The sequence below is a fragment of the Sylvia atricapilla genome, chromosome 6 (genome assembly GCF_009819655.1).
Source record: "Sylvia atricapilla isolate bSylAtr1 chromosome 6, bSylAtr1.pri, whole genome shotgun sequence".
Taxonomy (NCBI): domain Eukaryota; kingdom Metazoa; phylum Chordata; class Aves; order Passeriformes; family Sylviidae; genus Sylvia; species Sylvia atricapilla.
The window spans coordinates 16771698-16788177 of NC_089145.1; the positions used below are offsets into that span (position 1 = coordinate 16771698).

Below are 16480 nucleotides of genomic sequence, written 5' to 3' on the forward strand. Positions count from 1 at the left end.
GAAATTTTCTCTTTTGTGAAGCTATCATGAATGCATCTCCTCACAAGTGGTAAGTTATTCTCTCAGGTGTTACTATCCTAAATCTAAGACATTTTCTCCTATATTGAATGGAGTTAGAGCCAAATACCTTCTGGTAAACTTCTGGATTCACTGTTGAGTGACATTCAGCAAAAGGTCCCGTGGTATCAGAGAGCAGTCCACACCAGTGCTGAGCGTACTGGTCTGTGAATTGAAAATATAGTAAGGATTTCCGTGGCACTTCATTTGCAAAACCCTTGTGTAACAGTGTAACTAGACCTCCTCCAGGGAAATTGCAGAAGCTTAACAATATAATTAAGCTCTGCATTTGCTGAAGCACACAGTCTTTTACTTCCTCTAGGCAGAAATATGAACTCTTCATAAACTGAATGTTCTCTAACTCATGATAATTGCCATGGAATAAAACTAAAGATACCCCTGGCTGAATTTTAAAAAGGAAGGTTCACACTGTAAATTAAAACGATGCTAGTTCATCTTAGAAAACACAAGAGTAGCTTGTGAATACTCAAGAATTATATATTTTGTTGGCTGAAATGGAGCTTGGATGCTTTCAATCTCTGAACTGTAAGTCTAGTTCTTAGTTTAATAGTGGAAGGGTCACAGCCTTCAGAGGGGCTAGGCACAGCTTTTTTTCATATGTGACAATCAATCCTTTCCAGGGATGGATCCCTAATATGCTGTATGGTTCCAGTTTTCCTTAAGTTGAGTTGCTGTCTTGATCCAAAGGAAAATATCTGAAGATCCAAAGTATTTTGTTAGTTATTATTTATTAATTGAAGACTTCTAGTGTCAGCTGAGGAAAATTGTGTGTGTGTGGGCAAACAGTTCTGCTAGTTTGGCTAAATGCTTGGTGGTTGGTCAGCTTATTCCTTCTTTACACCTTAAAGGAGAATAGAAGAGGTTGCTGAGCTTACCATTTTGTATGCTGACAGTACAGGGGTCCTCAAAGGTATTTTTGGCATCTGGACAATCAGCCCGAGTTTTCCAAGTATTGCCAAAGGCAGCTGAAGTGCCCTCTATCACACCACTGGTGGTTTTGAAATCATCTGTCTGTACATCATTGAAGTTCCCACAGAGACCTAGAAGGAAGCAGATGGTCTGTGCAAGTCTCCTACAGGATGACAGGTACTGGTAAAGGCAGTTATTAGGACAAGGTCACTCACCACAGGTCTGCCCTTTATATGACGGGTCTAGGTCTATAAAAACTTGCATTGAAGGCACAAGTTGAACCTGCAGCTGAAGACCAAAAGTTGTTTGCAGTATTACGAAGAAAGACGAAGGCCTGAAGATGGTGACGTTTGCTAGGGATACAAGAACAAAATCGTTATAATTTTGTTCAAGATGGACATTTAAATTAATTGTTCACTATAGGAACAATATAGTAGAGAAGTAGTAAAGGAATTCTACAGCTGTGTTTGATATGATCCTAATTTCTGAAAAACTGGCAGGAAAATGATCCTTATAGGATTTCAAATCCAGCACCAAAACAGTCTAACCTAAACACTTAAGCAATAAATGTACACAAAACCTCCACTTTCTGTCAGGTGTTTTGACATGAGGAAAGAACAGACACTTCTGTTGTTATTTAAAAGTTGTCTTTGTTTCATGAAAATTATATAGCACTAATTAATTGAAGACTCCAGCCTGGACCTATTCTGTCTTTTCATGGGTTGCTTTGTGTTCAGCTGCAATAGTGTTTGAGATGAACTGGCATGGGAGAAACTTCAGTGATGAACATGCTTTGAGAACAAGGACGAGAGGGAACACAGGGTACTAAATGACTTCAGAAATTGGAGTCCAGTTATACATCAGAATTTTTCTTTCCTCTCTTATGACAATGTTTGGAAGTGTGCAATAACACTATTTGCTTGAACTAATTAAATGTTGCTAAATTTAAACCATGATTTTGCTAAAATTATTAGTGTTGAATAGGCAAATCATATTACATAAAAATGGGAGACAATGCTCTATAGCAGTGCTCTGGGTTTGCTGCAGTATAACCAGAGGAAGAATTTGGCTTTAGTTTAACTCATGCAATATCATTTTAAAGTAAAAATGAGAAATAGAAGTTTTTCAAAGGAACTTACCTGCTGAGAATGGTAACTGTGTGTAGATCATATTCACAAATACACTCCCAGAAGGCTGGATCACAATGTTCTGTCCACAAAAAAAGACAAATATTATCAAGCAGATAAGTTAAATAATTTCCAAATGTTTCCTATCCAATGCTATTCAAGGTAAAAGGAAAAAAAAATGGAGAGAGACTATGATGATGTTCTATATTATTTATTTAATCTTTATTACTGTGTTCCAGTGACTAAGAAAACAAAACCAGGAAATTATCTAAATAACAGAAAGCTACTAAGAGCTTCTCTACTAATATGCTCACTTTACTCTTAATTTTTCTTTCAATAATGTTCAAATGAGATACAACAAAAAGGCAGTGCAAATTTCTTGTCTGTGCTCTTATGTGTCATTTGCCTTGTCTGTTAATCTTAAGGAACATCCCTGCAGAATGTCAGGTGTGTACATTTTCTACTCACCGTTTGTCCTCCGTTTAGGCTGATGGCTACACCCTTGAGGCATGTCTCAGTGTCAGTCAGGCCACACTTGTAGATGTCCCCCAACACTGTGAATTCATTGCTGTCACAGAGCTTGAAAAAGAAAACGACAGAGAAGGATTTGCTATATTGAAATATCGTTATCTCAAAAAGGTTCACACCAAATGGAATTCTTAGTAAAGTGAGTCTTTTAATATATTGTTTATTTAATTTCCTCTTGCTCATATGGTCTAATATATATGTCTAGAGTGACCATATAAGTTGGCATCCATGCAGCCTGCACACTGGAAGCTGTACATTGCTTCTCGCATTCAGAGGCGAGTTAGACACGTGAATCTGAACATGAAAACTTTCTCATGCATTAGTAGGACTAGTTCCTAATGTGTAGGCAATACTTCTTTAATATGCTAAAGCAGAAGGAGGTGTGCCTTTCTTGCCCACAGGTTATGAAGTTTACCAGGGAGAGGAAAGATTGTTTAAAATGTCTTCTGCCCTGAATAGATTATTCAAGACCCTGGTGATTTGGACATTCATTTAACAGGTAGGAAATATGGATTTAAATATCCTCTCATAGGAGAAAATGAAACTAAAATTATTATTCAAGAAGTTACTGTATAAAGGTTCAGATTTTAACTCAGTTCTGATTTTCATAGGATTGTGTTCTGTGAGCCATCTTCAAAGTGTTCCTAATGGCCAAAACAACAGGGAATGACTCAGACAAGGCTGTAATTTTGAATGTGTCTTATCACTTTTTGGCATATTGAAGACTAAATTGAGGACAGCTGAGATGCAGAATTATAGCTATCTATAATTTCAATATTAAATTCTGGGGCTTTTTTTAAACTTTTGTGTACAAAATTTAGGGGTTTTCCTCTGCCTACAGAGACCCTGAAAATCTAATTTTACATGTTGGTGCCAAACTGAGGAGTTTAATGTCTAAGTCTGACCTATGCTGCCATTGTGCATCAAGGCAGTGCTTGTGAATCTTATCCAAAATTTCATTCATTTAGGCTAATCCACTTCTGAATCACCTCATTCTACCTCATTTCTTAGATTTCATGATTCTTTTTCTTGGTAACATTCAGACTGATCATGTCAAGAACAGATTTTATACAATATGAAGTCCTTATGAAAGTATTTTACTTTAGTAATCCAGTAAAAATAAACAATGAATACACTTAGGGTTATGAAATCTAACACAAAAACTCAGTGCAAATACTAAACAATGATCAAAGAACACAAAAATACCACAATCTAATTTAGTATAACCCTAACAGAAAAGCCCCTGAAATCCATTTAGGGATGCTATCCCTCTAACCATTAACCTTCAATCCATATTAACCCTCTGAGATTCAGGAAACTGATGTGATTGCCAGTAGCTTTCATCAAACAACCTTATATATAATAAAAACATTTTTCTTTAGCAAGGTTTGTGACCCATTTTTACCTTGGTTAGGACATAACTACAGTCTCCAAAGAAGGAATAGTATTTCTCATCAAATGTTGAAATGTGGGAACCTCCTTCAATACTGCAAGTCCCAGGGCACGACTGAGTGACACAGGACCATTCACCTCCAACACAGGTACTGAAATGAAGGAGGCATTCAGTAACATCAGATAATACAAGTGTAAATGAAAAAAAAAGACAATAAGGGCAGATGATGCCTTAATTTTCCTCTTGAAACACTGATCATATTGCCAAAGAAGCCAGTATTGCTTTGAAATGTCAGACAAATATGGGGCAGGCACATTTATATTTAGGTGATAATTTTCTATATACATTGTTGTTAATTTCCAGTCTTTGGATAGAATTCAGTCCTGGTGAACTTGTAATCTGTGTCAAATATATTAAGTATTTCTTGGAAAATAAATAGATAGGTACAGTTGCATATAGTTATGCAGTAACACATCAGTAATATATATATATATATATATTTATCAAACACACCTCTCAAATGTGATCTCCCACTCCATAGTATTTATATGAGCATCTTAGCTTTACACTGTAGTGCTGCAAAGATGTAACACTAATTCACATTTTTAAACACCTCTGGTATTTGACTTTGATTATCTTCCTTCATTGGTATTTACTGAAATTGAAGCTCCTGTTCAAAAACTCAAATTTTTGTTCCAAGTGTGAAGGGAAAACAGACATAAGAGTAACCACTGAATTAGTGTAATTATGGAACTTCAATTGGTAAGTAGGTGCTCATTTGTTTTTTAAGGGGGTATCAGTAAATATTCAGCTAATGCACAAAAATAACCCAAACCAAAAAGTGAGAAAATATGTTACCATGATCTGCATTTAGATGAGAAGGAGGCACCAGGAGCATAAGTTTCACCTTCATAGGTACAGTGGCATTCTCGGCGGGGAATGCAGCCAGCACCATTAACGTCATCAAATACCATTCCTAGGAGAAGAAAGGGTCTATTACTTATTCTGTGCACTGCAGAACCTGCCTTTGAACACATAGCTAGCAGATGTCTGAGACTATGTCCATTTCTTCTGTGCTTTAAAATAAAAGGATGCAAGCTATGTAGAGATTGAAGGGCTATGTTACATTGAAATCTATCTAAAAATCTTAGCATGATCAAAAGGGACCTCTAGGAAAACACTTTCCTGTGATGGGCCTCATTAGAATAGAATCAGGATTAAAACTATTAGGTAATAAGCTGGAATAGATGAACCATTTGTAAGACTGCCCAGGGACATATCTGTACAGTAAATATTTCTATGCCCAGGGACAGAGGATTGCCTTAGAGAAGTGATCGTGAATTCTGTGAGACATGATGGTGATGGGCAGAACAGCTGCAAGGGGTAAAGCTCCTGTGATACACAGTCACAACAGCAACAAAAATTTAGACCCAGAAGTATGCAGAAGGAGAATACATCTTGTACTGAGACACAATTCTTGTGTGGAATTCTCTGAAGCACCAGATCTAATACACTGCCTAGTGCTCTGTCAGCTCCTTGTTGTTTAGACACACAACACCTGACAAGAAAGATTTGGTCATTTGTGGAACCAGATGCAGCTTTGCTAAAAGCAGGAGTTATAATTGCTTGCAGAATCTGCTTAAACACTTCATACATTCTCTGAACTGAATTTCAATGCTGAGAGTAGAAGACTGTTTTTTCTAGGAGCAAATTATCTTACTGTCAGTTCAGTTATTTTATATATATAATAAATATATATATAAAGGACATTTCTTGTTTAAAAAGGGAATATTTAGTAATTTAAATAGAAATAGTGCATCCCGGGGAGAAATGTAGCCATTTCTTCAATGATAATAACACTAATGATGTGATGGGGAAGATCCAGAGTATGAAAGTTGTTAAATGCCTACAGGTGAGCATTCTAGGGCTATAGTTTGGCTATGAGAAAAAGGCAGGATATGAGCTTGCCTGGAGGACAGACGCAGCCATCTGTACAGTGGTCTTCACAAAGTGCAGATCGTTCCGGGTTGCTGCAGGTGTCAGAGCAGGGAGAGCCACACTCATGGTATTGCATGTTGAATGGACATGATTTCGCTAAAAGTAGAAAGAGTATTATAAGTGGGACTTTTTGTTTGAATGTTTGAGAAAACAGTATTTGCAATTTAGGTTGGTTTGTGTCAAGGCATGACAGGGTATCCTGATCCAAGCGGAAGCTGAAACACTTTAGATTTTCTGATTTATAATGAAAATCTCCTAGGCAAAATCCTTATAACTTCCACATTCTCAAAGTCTTGTGTTAATTGTATGCACTTTTAAATTACTGTCTTCTTCAGGAAAAAACCTCACATATTTGAAGTTTGCTAGATGTGTGTAGCAAGCACACACTTAAGGGAGGTCCCTTCCTGAGATACTCACGGCACAAGTCTGAGGTTCTCCAGTTCAGGGGCTGTCCACCTGCGTGAGCACACTGCCGGGAGTACTCAGCAAAGGTGTTGCACATGCAGAAGTCAGCCATAGAGCTGTCACAGTGGCACAGGTCTTGTATGCAAGTTTCAATGTAGTCCTGGACATTCACGAGCATGTTACAACTCGTAAATGCTTTGCTGGTTAATACTGTCTCACAGATAGAAGCCTAGGAAGGAAAAGGGAGAAAGTAAACAAAATGTTAAGAAAATATGAAACTGATTATTTAAGGCACGGAGCAGAACAAACCAAAGATTGAGCTGGTCCAGAAACCCATCCAACAGTAGCCAAAAGCTGATATTTAAAGAAAAATTTAATAATAGGGCAAAACTACGTGGAACTCCTTTGAATAACTCTAGTAGCTTCCATATCCTTAGTTACTGTCACTTCAGGTCACTTCCCAAGCATTATAATATTTCTTCGTATTAAGACATCCTCAGTAATTCTCTTTCAGGAAAATATGCAGTTTTCTTGTAGAAGAGGAATGCAAATTTTTGGCATTCACTTTAGCAAAGAATATAACATGAAATTTAGAATTTTTTTTTGGGGGGACCTACAGTTGAGTCGTATTCATGACTATTCATTCGCTTCTAAAAAGTTTCTCCAAAAAGAGAATGTACTGACACTGAGAAAACAAATTTTGAAAGAGAGGTTCTTACAAATTCTCTTGAACAGTTCATCGGAGAAGTAGGAGGAATAGGATCATCACACTGCTCTGTGGGTCCATCCATCTTCTGCCTGTTACCAAACTGTATGGCGGTCATTTTTGCGTCTGTAAAAAACAATTCAAATATTAGAGTAATGCTTACTGAATTTTGCTTGGAGTTTTCTTTTGTGACACTACCTGCTACAATGTGAACAATGATTACCAAATAATATCATTATAATATGAAAGGGAAAAGATGAGTAGGATATAAAAAGAACTGGATCCTGACTATTGAAAACAAGTAGAAATTTTTATATGGCAAGTCTTAAAATATCTAACAGTGATCAAAACAGTCTAATACATCTCAAAGTCCTGACTTTGCACAACTGACATCACAGGAATACATGAAGAAGTATCCCCAGTTTTTCAGTTAATACAACTCACAACCTATATTAAAGTATATTGTAAAGAAGAAAAACAATAATGCTTTTCATTACTTACTCCCTGAAATAAATTCATTGCTGACTGGAATTCCATTGAAGTCCCCACAAAGTCCGCAAGTTTGATTGGCATATTTTTTATCTAGTTCCACCTAAAAAAAAAAAAGGAGGGGGGAGGTTAAAGAAATGGCAGTCTTGACGGTTAGCAGCACAGCCTATACCAGTATTGCTCATGTACTCGAAATTTGAGATATGTTTGTTGTGGAGACTGTGCTGTGTGATAACAAGGGAGGCACCATTGGACGACCAAGAAAAGCTCACTCTTATCCTAGCTCTGGGTTGTGAACATCAATATTTTGCCAGGTCTGGAATCTGAGGAGTACTTCACTGTGAGGTAGGAACATTACAATTCAGCATCTGTGGATTCTGAGCTGAGCTTGGTGGGGAAAATAAAAGGGGAAATTGAGAGGAGACAGGAAGACAAAACAATACACTAGAAATAGACACAAACCCAAAAGTAACTAATGCCTGCTTGGCTGTAATACTGCAAAGGTGTAAACAGACCATTTTCCAAATACAGACTTTCTGCTGTGTTTTGGATGTTTTCTTACCAGGAGAGCATCTTGTCCATTCCAAAGGAACGTCAGTCCCAACTTGGCAGAAACTTTCAAATAGTTGTTACTTCTCTCTATCAAGACTCCCATATGGCTGTAGGGCATCTGGACCCTGGGAAAAGATCATCAAAAGTCAGCAGGGGTAGGGACAGAATATCCATTGAATGTCCACAATTATATCCTTTCTCATTCTCTTTGAGAATTTTCAATGTGTATCTGTGAGGAAATTAGAGCAATAACTACTATAGACAAGAGAGGTTTGTAATATGTTGTCCATTTCCTATTGTGCAAATGGATCAGCCTTGCTTTTCCTGTGTCCCTTTTGGCTTTCTCCGTTAAGGGTGTTTTGCTGGGTAAAATGTTAGCACATATGTGTGATTGTATTGTTCGAAAATGTGCCAGGAGGCTCTGTTTTGCGGCCAATGTGCTTCAGGATATTGGTATTTACTCCTTGAAGCACTTGATAATAAAAGGATAGACTCCAGGCTTTCTGTGACATGAATGCCATTCAGGAAGCTGTACCCGAGATAACCTTTAAACTAGTTCACTCTACATAGCTGCCATAACAGACAACTCACTGTGGGATAGCTGGACAAATATTTACCTGGCCTTTTGGGTAGTTTTTACACCCTATGCCAAAGTCAGTGCTACAATTGCTACATAGATTCCAGAACAGATAATTTTAAATTAATTCAGGTACAAGCTGAAGAGTGGTCACTGCTTTACCACACACTGTTCAGTGCAAGGACAAAAGTTGTCAAAAATTCCTCTCAGGATTCTGCTGTAGTAAAATTAATGGAAAGTATTAACTTCAAGGGTGTAAAGAATGCAACTGAGAGACTTAATTGCACTTAACATACACTATTGTAGTATATGGAATATAGCTCATCTGAACAAAACTGCCACAGGGATAATCTGCAGAAGTGACACTTAGCTTGCTGTCAAGCCATCCTTGTTTTTGTTACTACTTCAGGAGAGACCTGAGCCTTCCCACTGCTTGGGAGCAAAGTGAGATCAGATGAGGGAAAGGGGTACTGGCTCAAAGAGCCCACTGGGAACAAGGTAGGAACATACAATTTGTCGTCGAGCAGGACAGAGCTGGGGGTCAGTTCGATCACTATTCCTTCCAGCTTCATGATGACGTGAGTGATCACAGTAGCATTTTCCACCATTGCACGCCTAATCTGGATGTTGAAGTCCTCGTAGGAAGACTTGCAGTTGGATGCAAAGATGTAATTGCAGACCCCAGGGAAGTAAAAGATGTCCCCGTCAAAGGTCTTGAAGTGGAAGTTACCCCATGTGCTGCACACACGGCCATTGTGAGAGGGGTTGCCAGCTGTGGATTCAAAATAAACACTAAGAATTTTCTGTAATTTTTTTGTAATATCCTTTCTGCTTTATCCCTCCTGCTTCTCTCACCAGCCTCTGTCCAAAAAGGTCCTCTTTTTTTGTTGATTTTTTTGCCAAGCTATTTGTTTGCCACAATTTATTTATTTACTTAAGTTGCTTTTTGTGTTTAATTAGTTTTGCATAAGGATATAGGGCCTAGGATCAAAAGAAACCTTCTGCATCACCAGATCCAGTGCTCTAGTTCTGATGACTTCCCTATCCTGTAAATCCTTCTCTAGATGTATGGAGGCCTAAAGTTTTACCATAAAACCATTTTAAAGCTAGTTTAAAACTAGCTGGTACACCTACTTGGGAAGGCCACTCATACCCACAACCTCTGATTGGCCAAAGACTCTAGTCAGCATCTTCTGAAACATATGCCCATCCCATGTATGCCTGGTTGTTCTTCTGCCAAAATTACACTTCACCTTGATGGAGTTCTACCTCTCTGCTTCTCCTCCTATCCATTATAGAAATCTCTTCTTTCTTTTCCGTCTTCCTTTCCTTGCAAGCATACTCTCCGTTATCCGTGATTATCTTCACAGTCCCTTTCCACATTTACACTCAGCCTGCTTGAATTGTACCCTATTCCCCAGATAAGGTGTCTTGACAGTTTTCAGCACACTAGTATTTTCCTCTCTTCACTGGAAATATATATAATACTAGGGAAAAACGTGTACGATATCTATGCATGTATATATGGATTTTTTTACTGCTGCATCATAAAACAATGAGGCAAAGCAGTGGATTCACAGTTAGATTATTCACATTACCTGATGAATTAATTTTATGCTAATTTTTTTATGATGCTAAAGGACCTTAAACAATTTCTTGATTTTTTTCAGTCACTCCATGCTCTTTGTCATTAACAAAAGCACAAATATCTGAGCCATGACATTTGCTTAACTTACCCTTTACTTTCAGTGCATTTTGAAAAGGTGGAATGATTGTCACTCCTTGGGATTTCAAGGCTGGTAGAAAATAGAAAGGAGAAAAAAATCATCTTTAATCTCTTTTGAAATCCTAAAACATGGGTAGAGATCACCTAGTCATTTTAGTGATTAATATTTCCTACAACTATTTATGCTCTAGGGGAAAGTTTCCACAAGGTTTTATTGGTGGTTTTTACACAATGCTTTGTGTCCTGTCTTTCTATAAATTTCACTAACAGCTAAATTGCACAGACTGTAGTACTTTCTTCCATCATTTGTTCAAGACTCCCATCTGATGCTGGCCCTGATACTCTGAACTCAAACCCAGCAATATGATCCTCAGAGCACTGTATTGTAATAGTGATTACAACAGCTATTTTTAAATAATCTGTGGCACATATTTTGCAGGGCAGGCTTAATGATCAATTATTTAAGCCATTCATCACTAATACACCAGTCAGCTTCAGATCCTCCCACTTATTTTGTCTAGTTATGGGTCATTTGTGATCTTGTAGTACTTAATTACTCTGATGTTTAAGGTAGTTACAGTTTTCTTACTCTCTTGTGAGTGATGCAGTCATCTTGACACAGTGTAAAAAAATGTACCTTTTATTACCTACTATCAAGTGCCTTGGTGATATGTATGTAAACACACACCTCTTCTGAAAATACACTTTTAGATATAAGTTATGTACCTTTCGTGAAGTTAAAGATTAGATAACTGTATCATATCAGTAGAGCAGATCCCCTGGGCCAGATCTCAGAGGAAGTTCTCAAGCTTAGAGCAGTCAGAGAAGGGCTGAAAACTGGATATATTGTACAGAGAGCTACTCTTTTAACGTGTGTGGAATATTTTAGCTAGGAATCAAAATATTCTAGTAATCTTACTATTTATCACCTTTACTTGGAACAAAACCTTAGAAAGAGATCAGCATAAAAATACCTACATTTTTGTCGCTGCAGGAGAGATGGAGAAACATACTCTGTTGGTTGTTCACCACCCTGGGCTTCAACTGCATCAAGAAGAGTAGTAAAGGAAATGTGAATGCCTAATTTTCTTGAGTTCCCTTATAATGTGTCAATTATATCTCTTTAAACATGCAACACTCAATATATCAAAAATCACCAAAGATGTGTTTATGGACAGGAGGTCAGAAATGCATCGGACCCATGCTACATGCAGCCGTGATGACCTCCACCACTCCTTTAGTCTTTTCCTTTTTTTGTTTTTAATTTTTTTGGGTAATAAATTACTGTAGGGAAGCCATCAAAAACATGCCTGTGGTGATTTGAGCACGTCCTTATTCTGTCACAGCATACCCCTGGATTCCCTTGTGAGCTTTTCAGATAAGGGACCTAAATTTCTTAGGTTTTATGATCACTCTGTGCTTTAAGCATCAGTAAAACCTTTTCTTTCTAGCTAGATGGCTTTAAAATAAGTCCCTCTTGTACAGGAAGAATTCACTTTAGGGTTAGAGTACTGATCTTTGTCAAAGCCGAAGTTACTCTGTATTTTATAGTTTGAGCCCTCCTTATTATAAGCCACAGAAGGAAAATAAATGCATAAGCCACACCACACAGAAGGAAATAGGTCTTTCCAGTAGATACATTTGTGCTTGCTGATTTTGTCCCAAAGCAAAGAAACCATTTTTCATTCCGTTCCACTGCAGCATCAGAATAGGAATACACACATTATGCACAGGGGCCAGAGGGGCTTTCAATGCACTGTTTACTGAGAGTTCATCAGAGGGCAGGTTGAGGTGAAGACTATTCTGGCCAGAGAAAACTGTAAGGGCCGGTTCAGCCCCTGCTGCATCTCACAAGGGCAGGCTGTGGATAGGACCACTGGAGGGGCTAAGGCTGAAAGCAGCGCTGTAGGGAGCCTGGAGGGTCCCTCCTGGGGAAAGCTGGGGGTCTGCAGCTGGGATTAGAGGATGTGAGCCCACCATTCAGTGCCTCTGGGCTCCCTCAGTGCCTCAGAGAGCTTTTTGCTTCTCTCTCCACACACTGTGCGGCTCTGCTCTGTCTCGTGCCACATGCACTGCAGATCCCTGCTGCCATTGCAGGTTGTGATAATGCTACAGCTACGTGCTCCTGTCATGGGCTATTCTTTGACACTACCACTTCTTAACATAAGTTACTATGGAACTACCTAGGAGTAGGAAAAAATAGGAAATCATACAATAGGATCTGCACTTGAGATCAAAATGCATTTAAAACTAACACTGTTGTTACTTTAAACTTAAAGGGAAATTATCAGGTGAAAAAAGAAAATTAAAAAAAAAAATTCATCCATGACTCTTAAGTGCCCTCAGAATATTTATAGCAGTTCCATTTGTTTTCAGCCCATTGCAAACCAACTCTGTGTGCTAAGCTTTTATGCAAACTCATAAGCAAGAGTAAATGAGTTTTTAAATCTATTGCCTGATGATTTTCAAAAGAAATCCTCCCTTTTTTTCCATAGTCTATCATCAGTTGATAAACAGAGTCTTTAATAATTTATGTAGCCATTATCTTCAACTGATTTGTTCCTTTCTAGAGGTACCTTTACAACTTTTTGTTTTACATTTAGAAATGCTATCCCATCCTGAATATTCAGGCAATTTTGTTGAAATGCAAGTTCTGAGGGAGTTCCACGCAATGCAGTGGAACTGTTCCAGATTTCCACTGGAGAATAAAAGGACACCAGTTTCAAAAGAGTTAATCTTCTCTTCACAGGAAGGAAGGTATTTTAAGCAGAAAATAAAATCTTGCATGAAGGTAACATGTTCATTAACTTCACAAAGCCAAGAAAAAAAAAAAAAAAAAGCTTCAAACTCCAAAGCAAGTTATAAATTCTTTAAAACAGTAAAAATTCCAAGCAAGTGAATCTTCCTACCTTTGAGCTGTATGAAGACCAGGGCTAGTATTGATATCCATAGTGGTATTCGTGTCCCACCACCTTTACCCATCTTCTGGAAGTCCGGTAGAAACTACCGAACTACCTGCCTCTGAGGAAATACCTCTCTGTTCCCAAGTCTTATATAGTGAGAGAGTAGAATCTGGCTCGGTTCCCAGACTGTTTCACAAGGCTCTAAAAGGTGGGGCTTCAGACATTTTCGTTTCCCTTTGCAGGTGCAGAGGTAAACAGAGGATGCTCTGACTTTCCCTCAGCTATTTACACTCTAGGAGGAGTCTTCTTTCCATAGGTCTTTTTGATGAAATATCAAGAAGTGAGCAAGAAGAATTTTTGCTTAGGCTTACTCTTCCCAAACTTTTGTTTATTGTGGGATAAACACAATTTAAGAGACTTCTGGGTGACTTCTGAGCAGGAAGCTTGAGTGAATTACTTCACTTTTTTTTTTTTTATTTTTCTCCTTAAGGCAAGTGATGATAATTAACTTCTCAAAAAAAACCCCAAAGAAGTTCCACCTGATACAAATTTTTTTAAATGAGTTTGCACCTGCCTGTGTGCCTTGTGAAAAAGAAGAAATCAAATGCCATTTAAAGTCAGCAGTTATCCCACTGGCCAGGCACAACACAGGTGTACACAATGAAAATCCTTCTGTGTTGGCAAGTCAGCAATATGGCCCTTTCCTTAAGGGACTCTTCTTCTCACATGGGCAATTTTAGGGTTATTCCAGCTGTTTCCCTTCTGAGTAAACATGATTTCAGCATTAAAAATTAGTTGGATTCTACCTATGATTAAAAAAATCCACATGATTTCTAACCATAGAGACGATAAGGGATAGATACATAAGAATATTTTTTGGAATATTCCTTATTTTAGGAGCAATGAGAGAATGAAGAATGCTTTTAGAGTATGTTTTCAGCTATATTACTTTGGGAAATTAACCTTTTATAGTGTTTTTCCCTGAAACACAGTCTTTCACTAAGAGAGCAGATCCCATAATCCCACATGGGTTCAAACAGTTCCTGCAAGGAAGAAGGTACTGAGATTGTCTTCATATTCTTTGGAGTCATAACTTATGTTTAAAAGGGAATGAAGTTTAGCCATGAGGGAGGGACATTGGAGGAGCATTGAAAAGGTATTGAAATACTCATTTAGGTTGCCATGGAATACTGTCCAATTTCCATCACTAGGTTAATAAAACACCTACACGAGAATGGTCTAAGTGCTGTTGGTAGTGCTCTGGGGCAAGGGAATAAACTAAATGTCCATTTGAAATTCTCCAAAATATGATTTTCTGTTATGCTTTATGAAAAATTATCATGAAATCATAGAATCCTACAATGGTTTGTGTTGGAAGGGACCTTCAAGACCATCCAGTTCCAACCCCCTGCCATGGACAGGGACACCTTCCACTAGACCAGGTTGCTCAGAGCCCCGTCAAACCTGGTGTTGAACACTGCCAGGGACAGGAGCATCCACAACTTCTCTGGGCAACCTGTTCCAGTGTTTCACTCACCTCACAGAAAGGAATTTCTTCCTAATATCTAATAAAAATCTACTCTCTGTTAGATTTGAGGAAGTAACTTCAACACTAAGAGGGAAATAAAAAGTACAATTTTTACCTAAGCAGCAAACAAAGGAAGAAAATATGCTGGTTGTCCTGAACATTTTAAGACTACAACTGTTTAAATAAAGGTGACGTAACAAAATTGAATTGGAAGTTTTGAAGAAAAAATTGTTCCGTTTCAGTTATAAGTTATACTCTTGGCAACTTCACAGATGTGTAAGTCTATAGATTTTACCTTAGCATTATTTAACAAGGAAAGGAAGATATTTGCAAGGTATTTGTATGTACAGAAATACGTGCAGTGAAAATTTAAGGAAGTATCATTGTCTCTAATGGTTATTTTCAAGCTTCCAGGATGAAGAGCTAGAAAAATATTTAATGGATTAAAATGATATGTAATTAAAGTAATGATAAAATAGCATGGTAAACTCAGGTGGGTAAGACACATAAGCTTATTAAGCGATTATATTGGTGAGAAGAAAAATATACTCTGTGAGTCATTGTATTACTTACTACTAAAAGTCAATTCATATCAACAGTTGCTATGCTGTGGTTCCATATACATTTCCTGCATGGTCAGGGAAGCACTGTGATCTCTGAGACATCTCAGTATGGTCATCACAAATTGGGCTGAAACTGGTTTACAGTTCCATTTAATCCCTTTAACTGAGCTTTAAGGCACCATCAGAAGTGATTCCATATATCTGTATTTTTGACTGAAATTTTCAAATCTCAAATATGTCGTGAATCAACTATCCTGACATTACTAAGTGGTTAATTCACTGACTATGACTCTTGCCTCTGTCATTCTTGACTATGACATTTAATCTTGAAAGATTAAATTTCTTATCTTGTGCTATTTCTTCTCAGAAATTATTATAAAATGTGGTAAAATGTATGAAACCTACAAAGATAATCTCAAATATTTATGATAAATTGATTTAGTAGCATTATTAATTATTCAAAGAAATTATTCCTCTTCGAATTGTGTTTCACCTCCATTCACTCAAAAGGCATAAACAGTGACACGGGGAAGTATATTTTAAAAATTAGTTGGGAGTAACATGTGTGATTTTTGTACCTCTTTATGATCAAATCCATACAATTGACTGCATAAATGGGAATATTCAGATGTTAGAAGTATTTATTGATGTGCCTATTTTTAGTTTTTTAACAGAAAAGACAGAAGATTTCACCGTTGCATTTGATCTGAAAACCCTGACATTACTTTCTATAGTTTCTCTTCCTTTTTGACAGGATCATGTTCCTACTCTCTGCATCTGCAATATTAAATTGAATGAAATATTTCAGTAAAAGGATTTATTAGCATTTTCAGATCCATTCTTTTTAACCCTATGTGATCAAATGCTGCAAGGTGGTGAGGTTATTTACGCATCTTATTCATGATTTCTGAATCTCCTTTTTCATAAAATAGAATGAGACCATCATATCTTATCTTCAAGATACCCACTGTAGAATGCAAATAAAATGTGGTAGCAAA

General features: G+C 37.5%; 1 protein-coding gene across 1 annotated transcript in view; it reads right to left on the bottom strand.

Annotated features, from left to right (window-relative positions):
• The window catches only part of MUC5AC (mucin 5AC, oligomeric mucus/gel-forming), a 43759-nt gene extending 30164 nt beyond the window's left edge, over positions 1–13595 (bottom strand). The window contains 16 exon segments of the mRNA XM_066322169.1: positions 128–222; positions 954–1118; positions 1203–1340; positions 2127–2196; positions 2583–2693; positions 4048–4186; positions 4894–5011; positions 6004–6129; positions 6451–6667; positions 7158–7270; positions 7646–7736; positions 8196–8310; positions 9273–9534; positions 10499–10558; positions 11467–11532; positions 13398–13595. Coding sequence (XP_066178266.1) covers positions 128–222; positions 954–1118; positions 1203–1340; positions 2127–2196; positions 2583–2693; positions 4048–4186; positions 4894–5011; positions 6004–6129; positions 6451–6667; positions 7158–7270; positions 7646–7736; positions 8196–8310; positions 9273–9534; positions 10499–10558; positions 11467–11532; positions 13398–13470 — 1959 coding nt within the window. The 5' untranslated portion in view covers positions 13471–13595.
• Positions 13596–16480: the final 2885 nt, after the last annotated feature.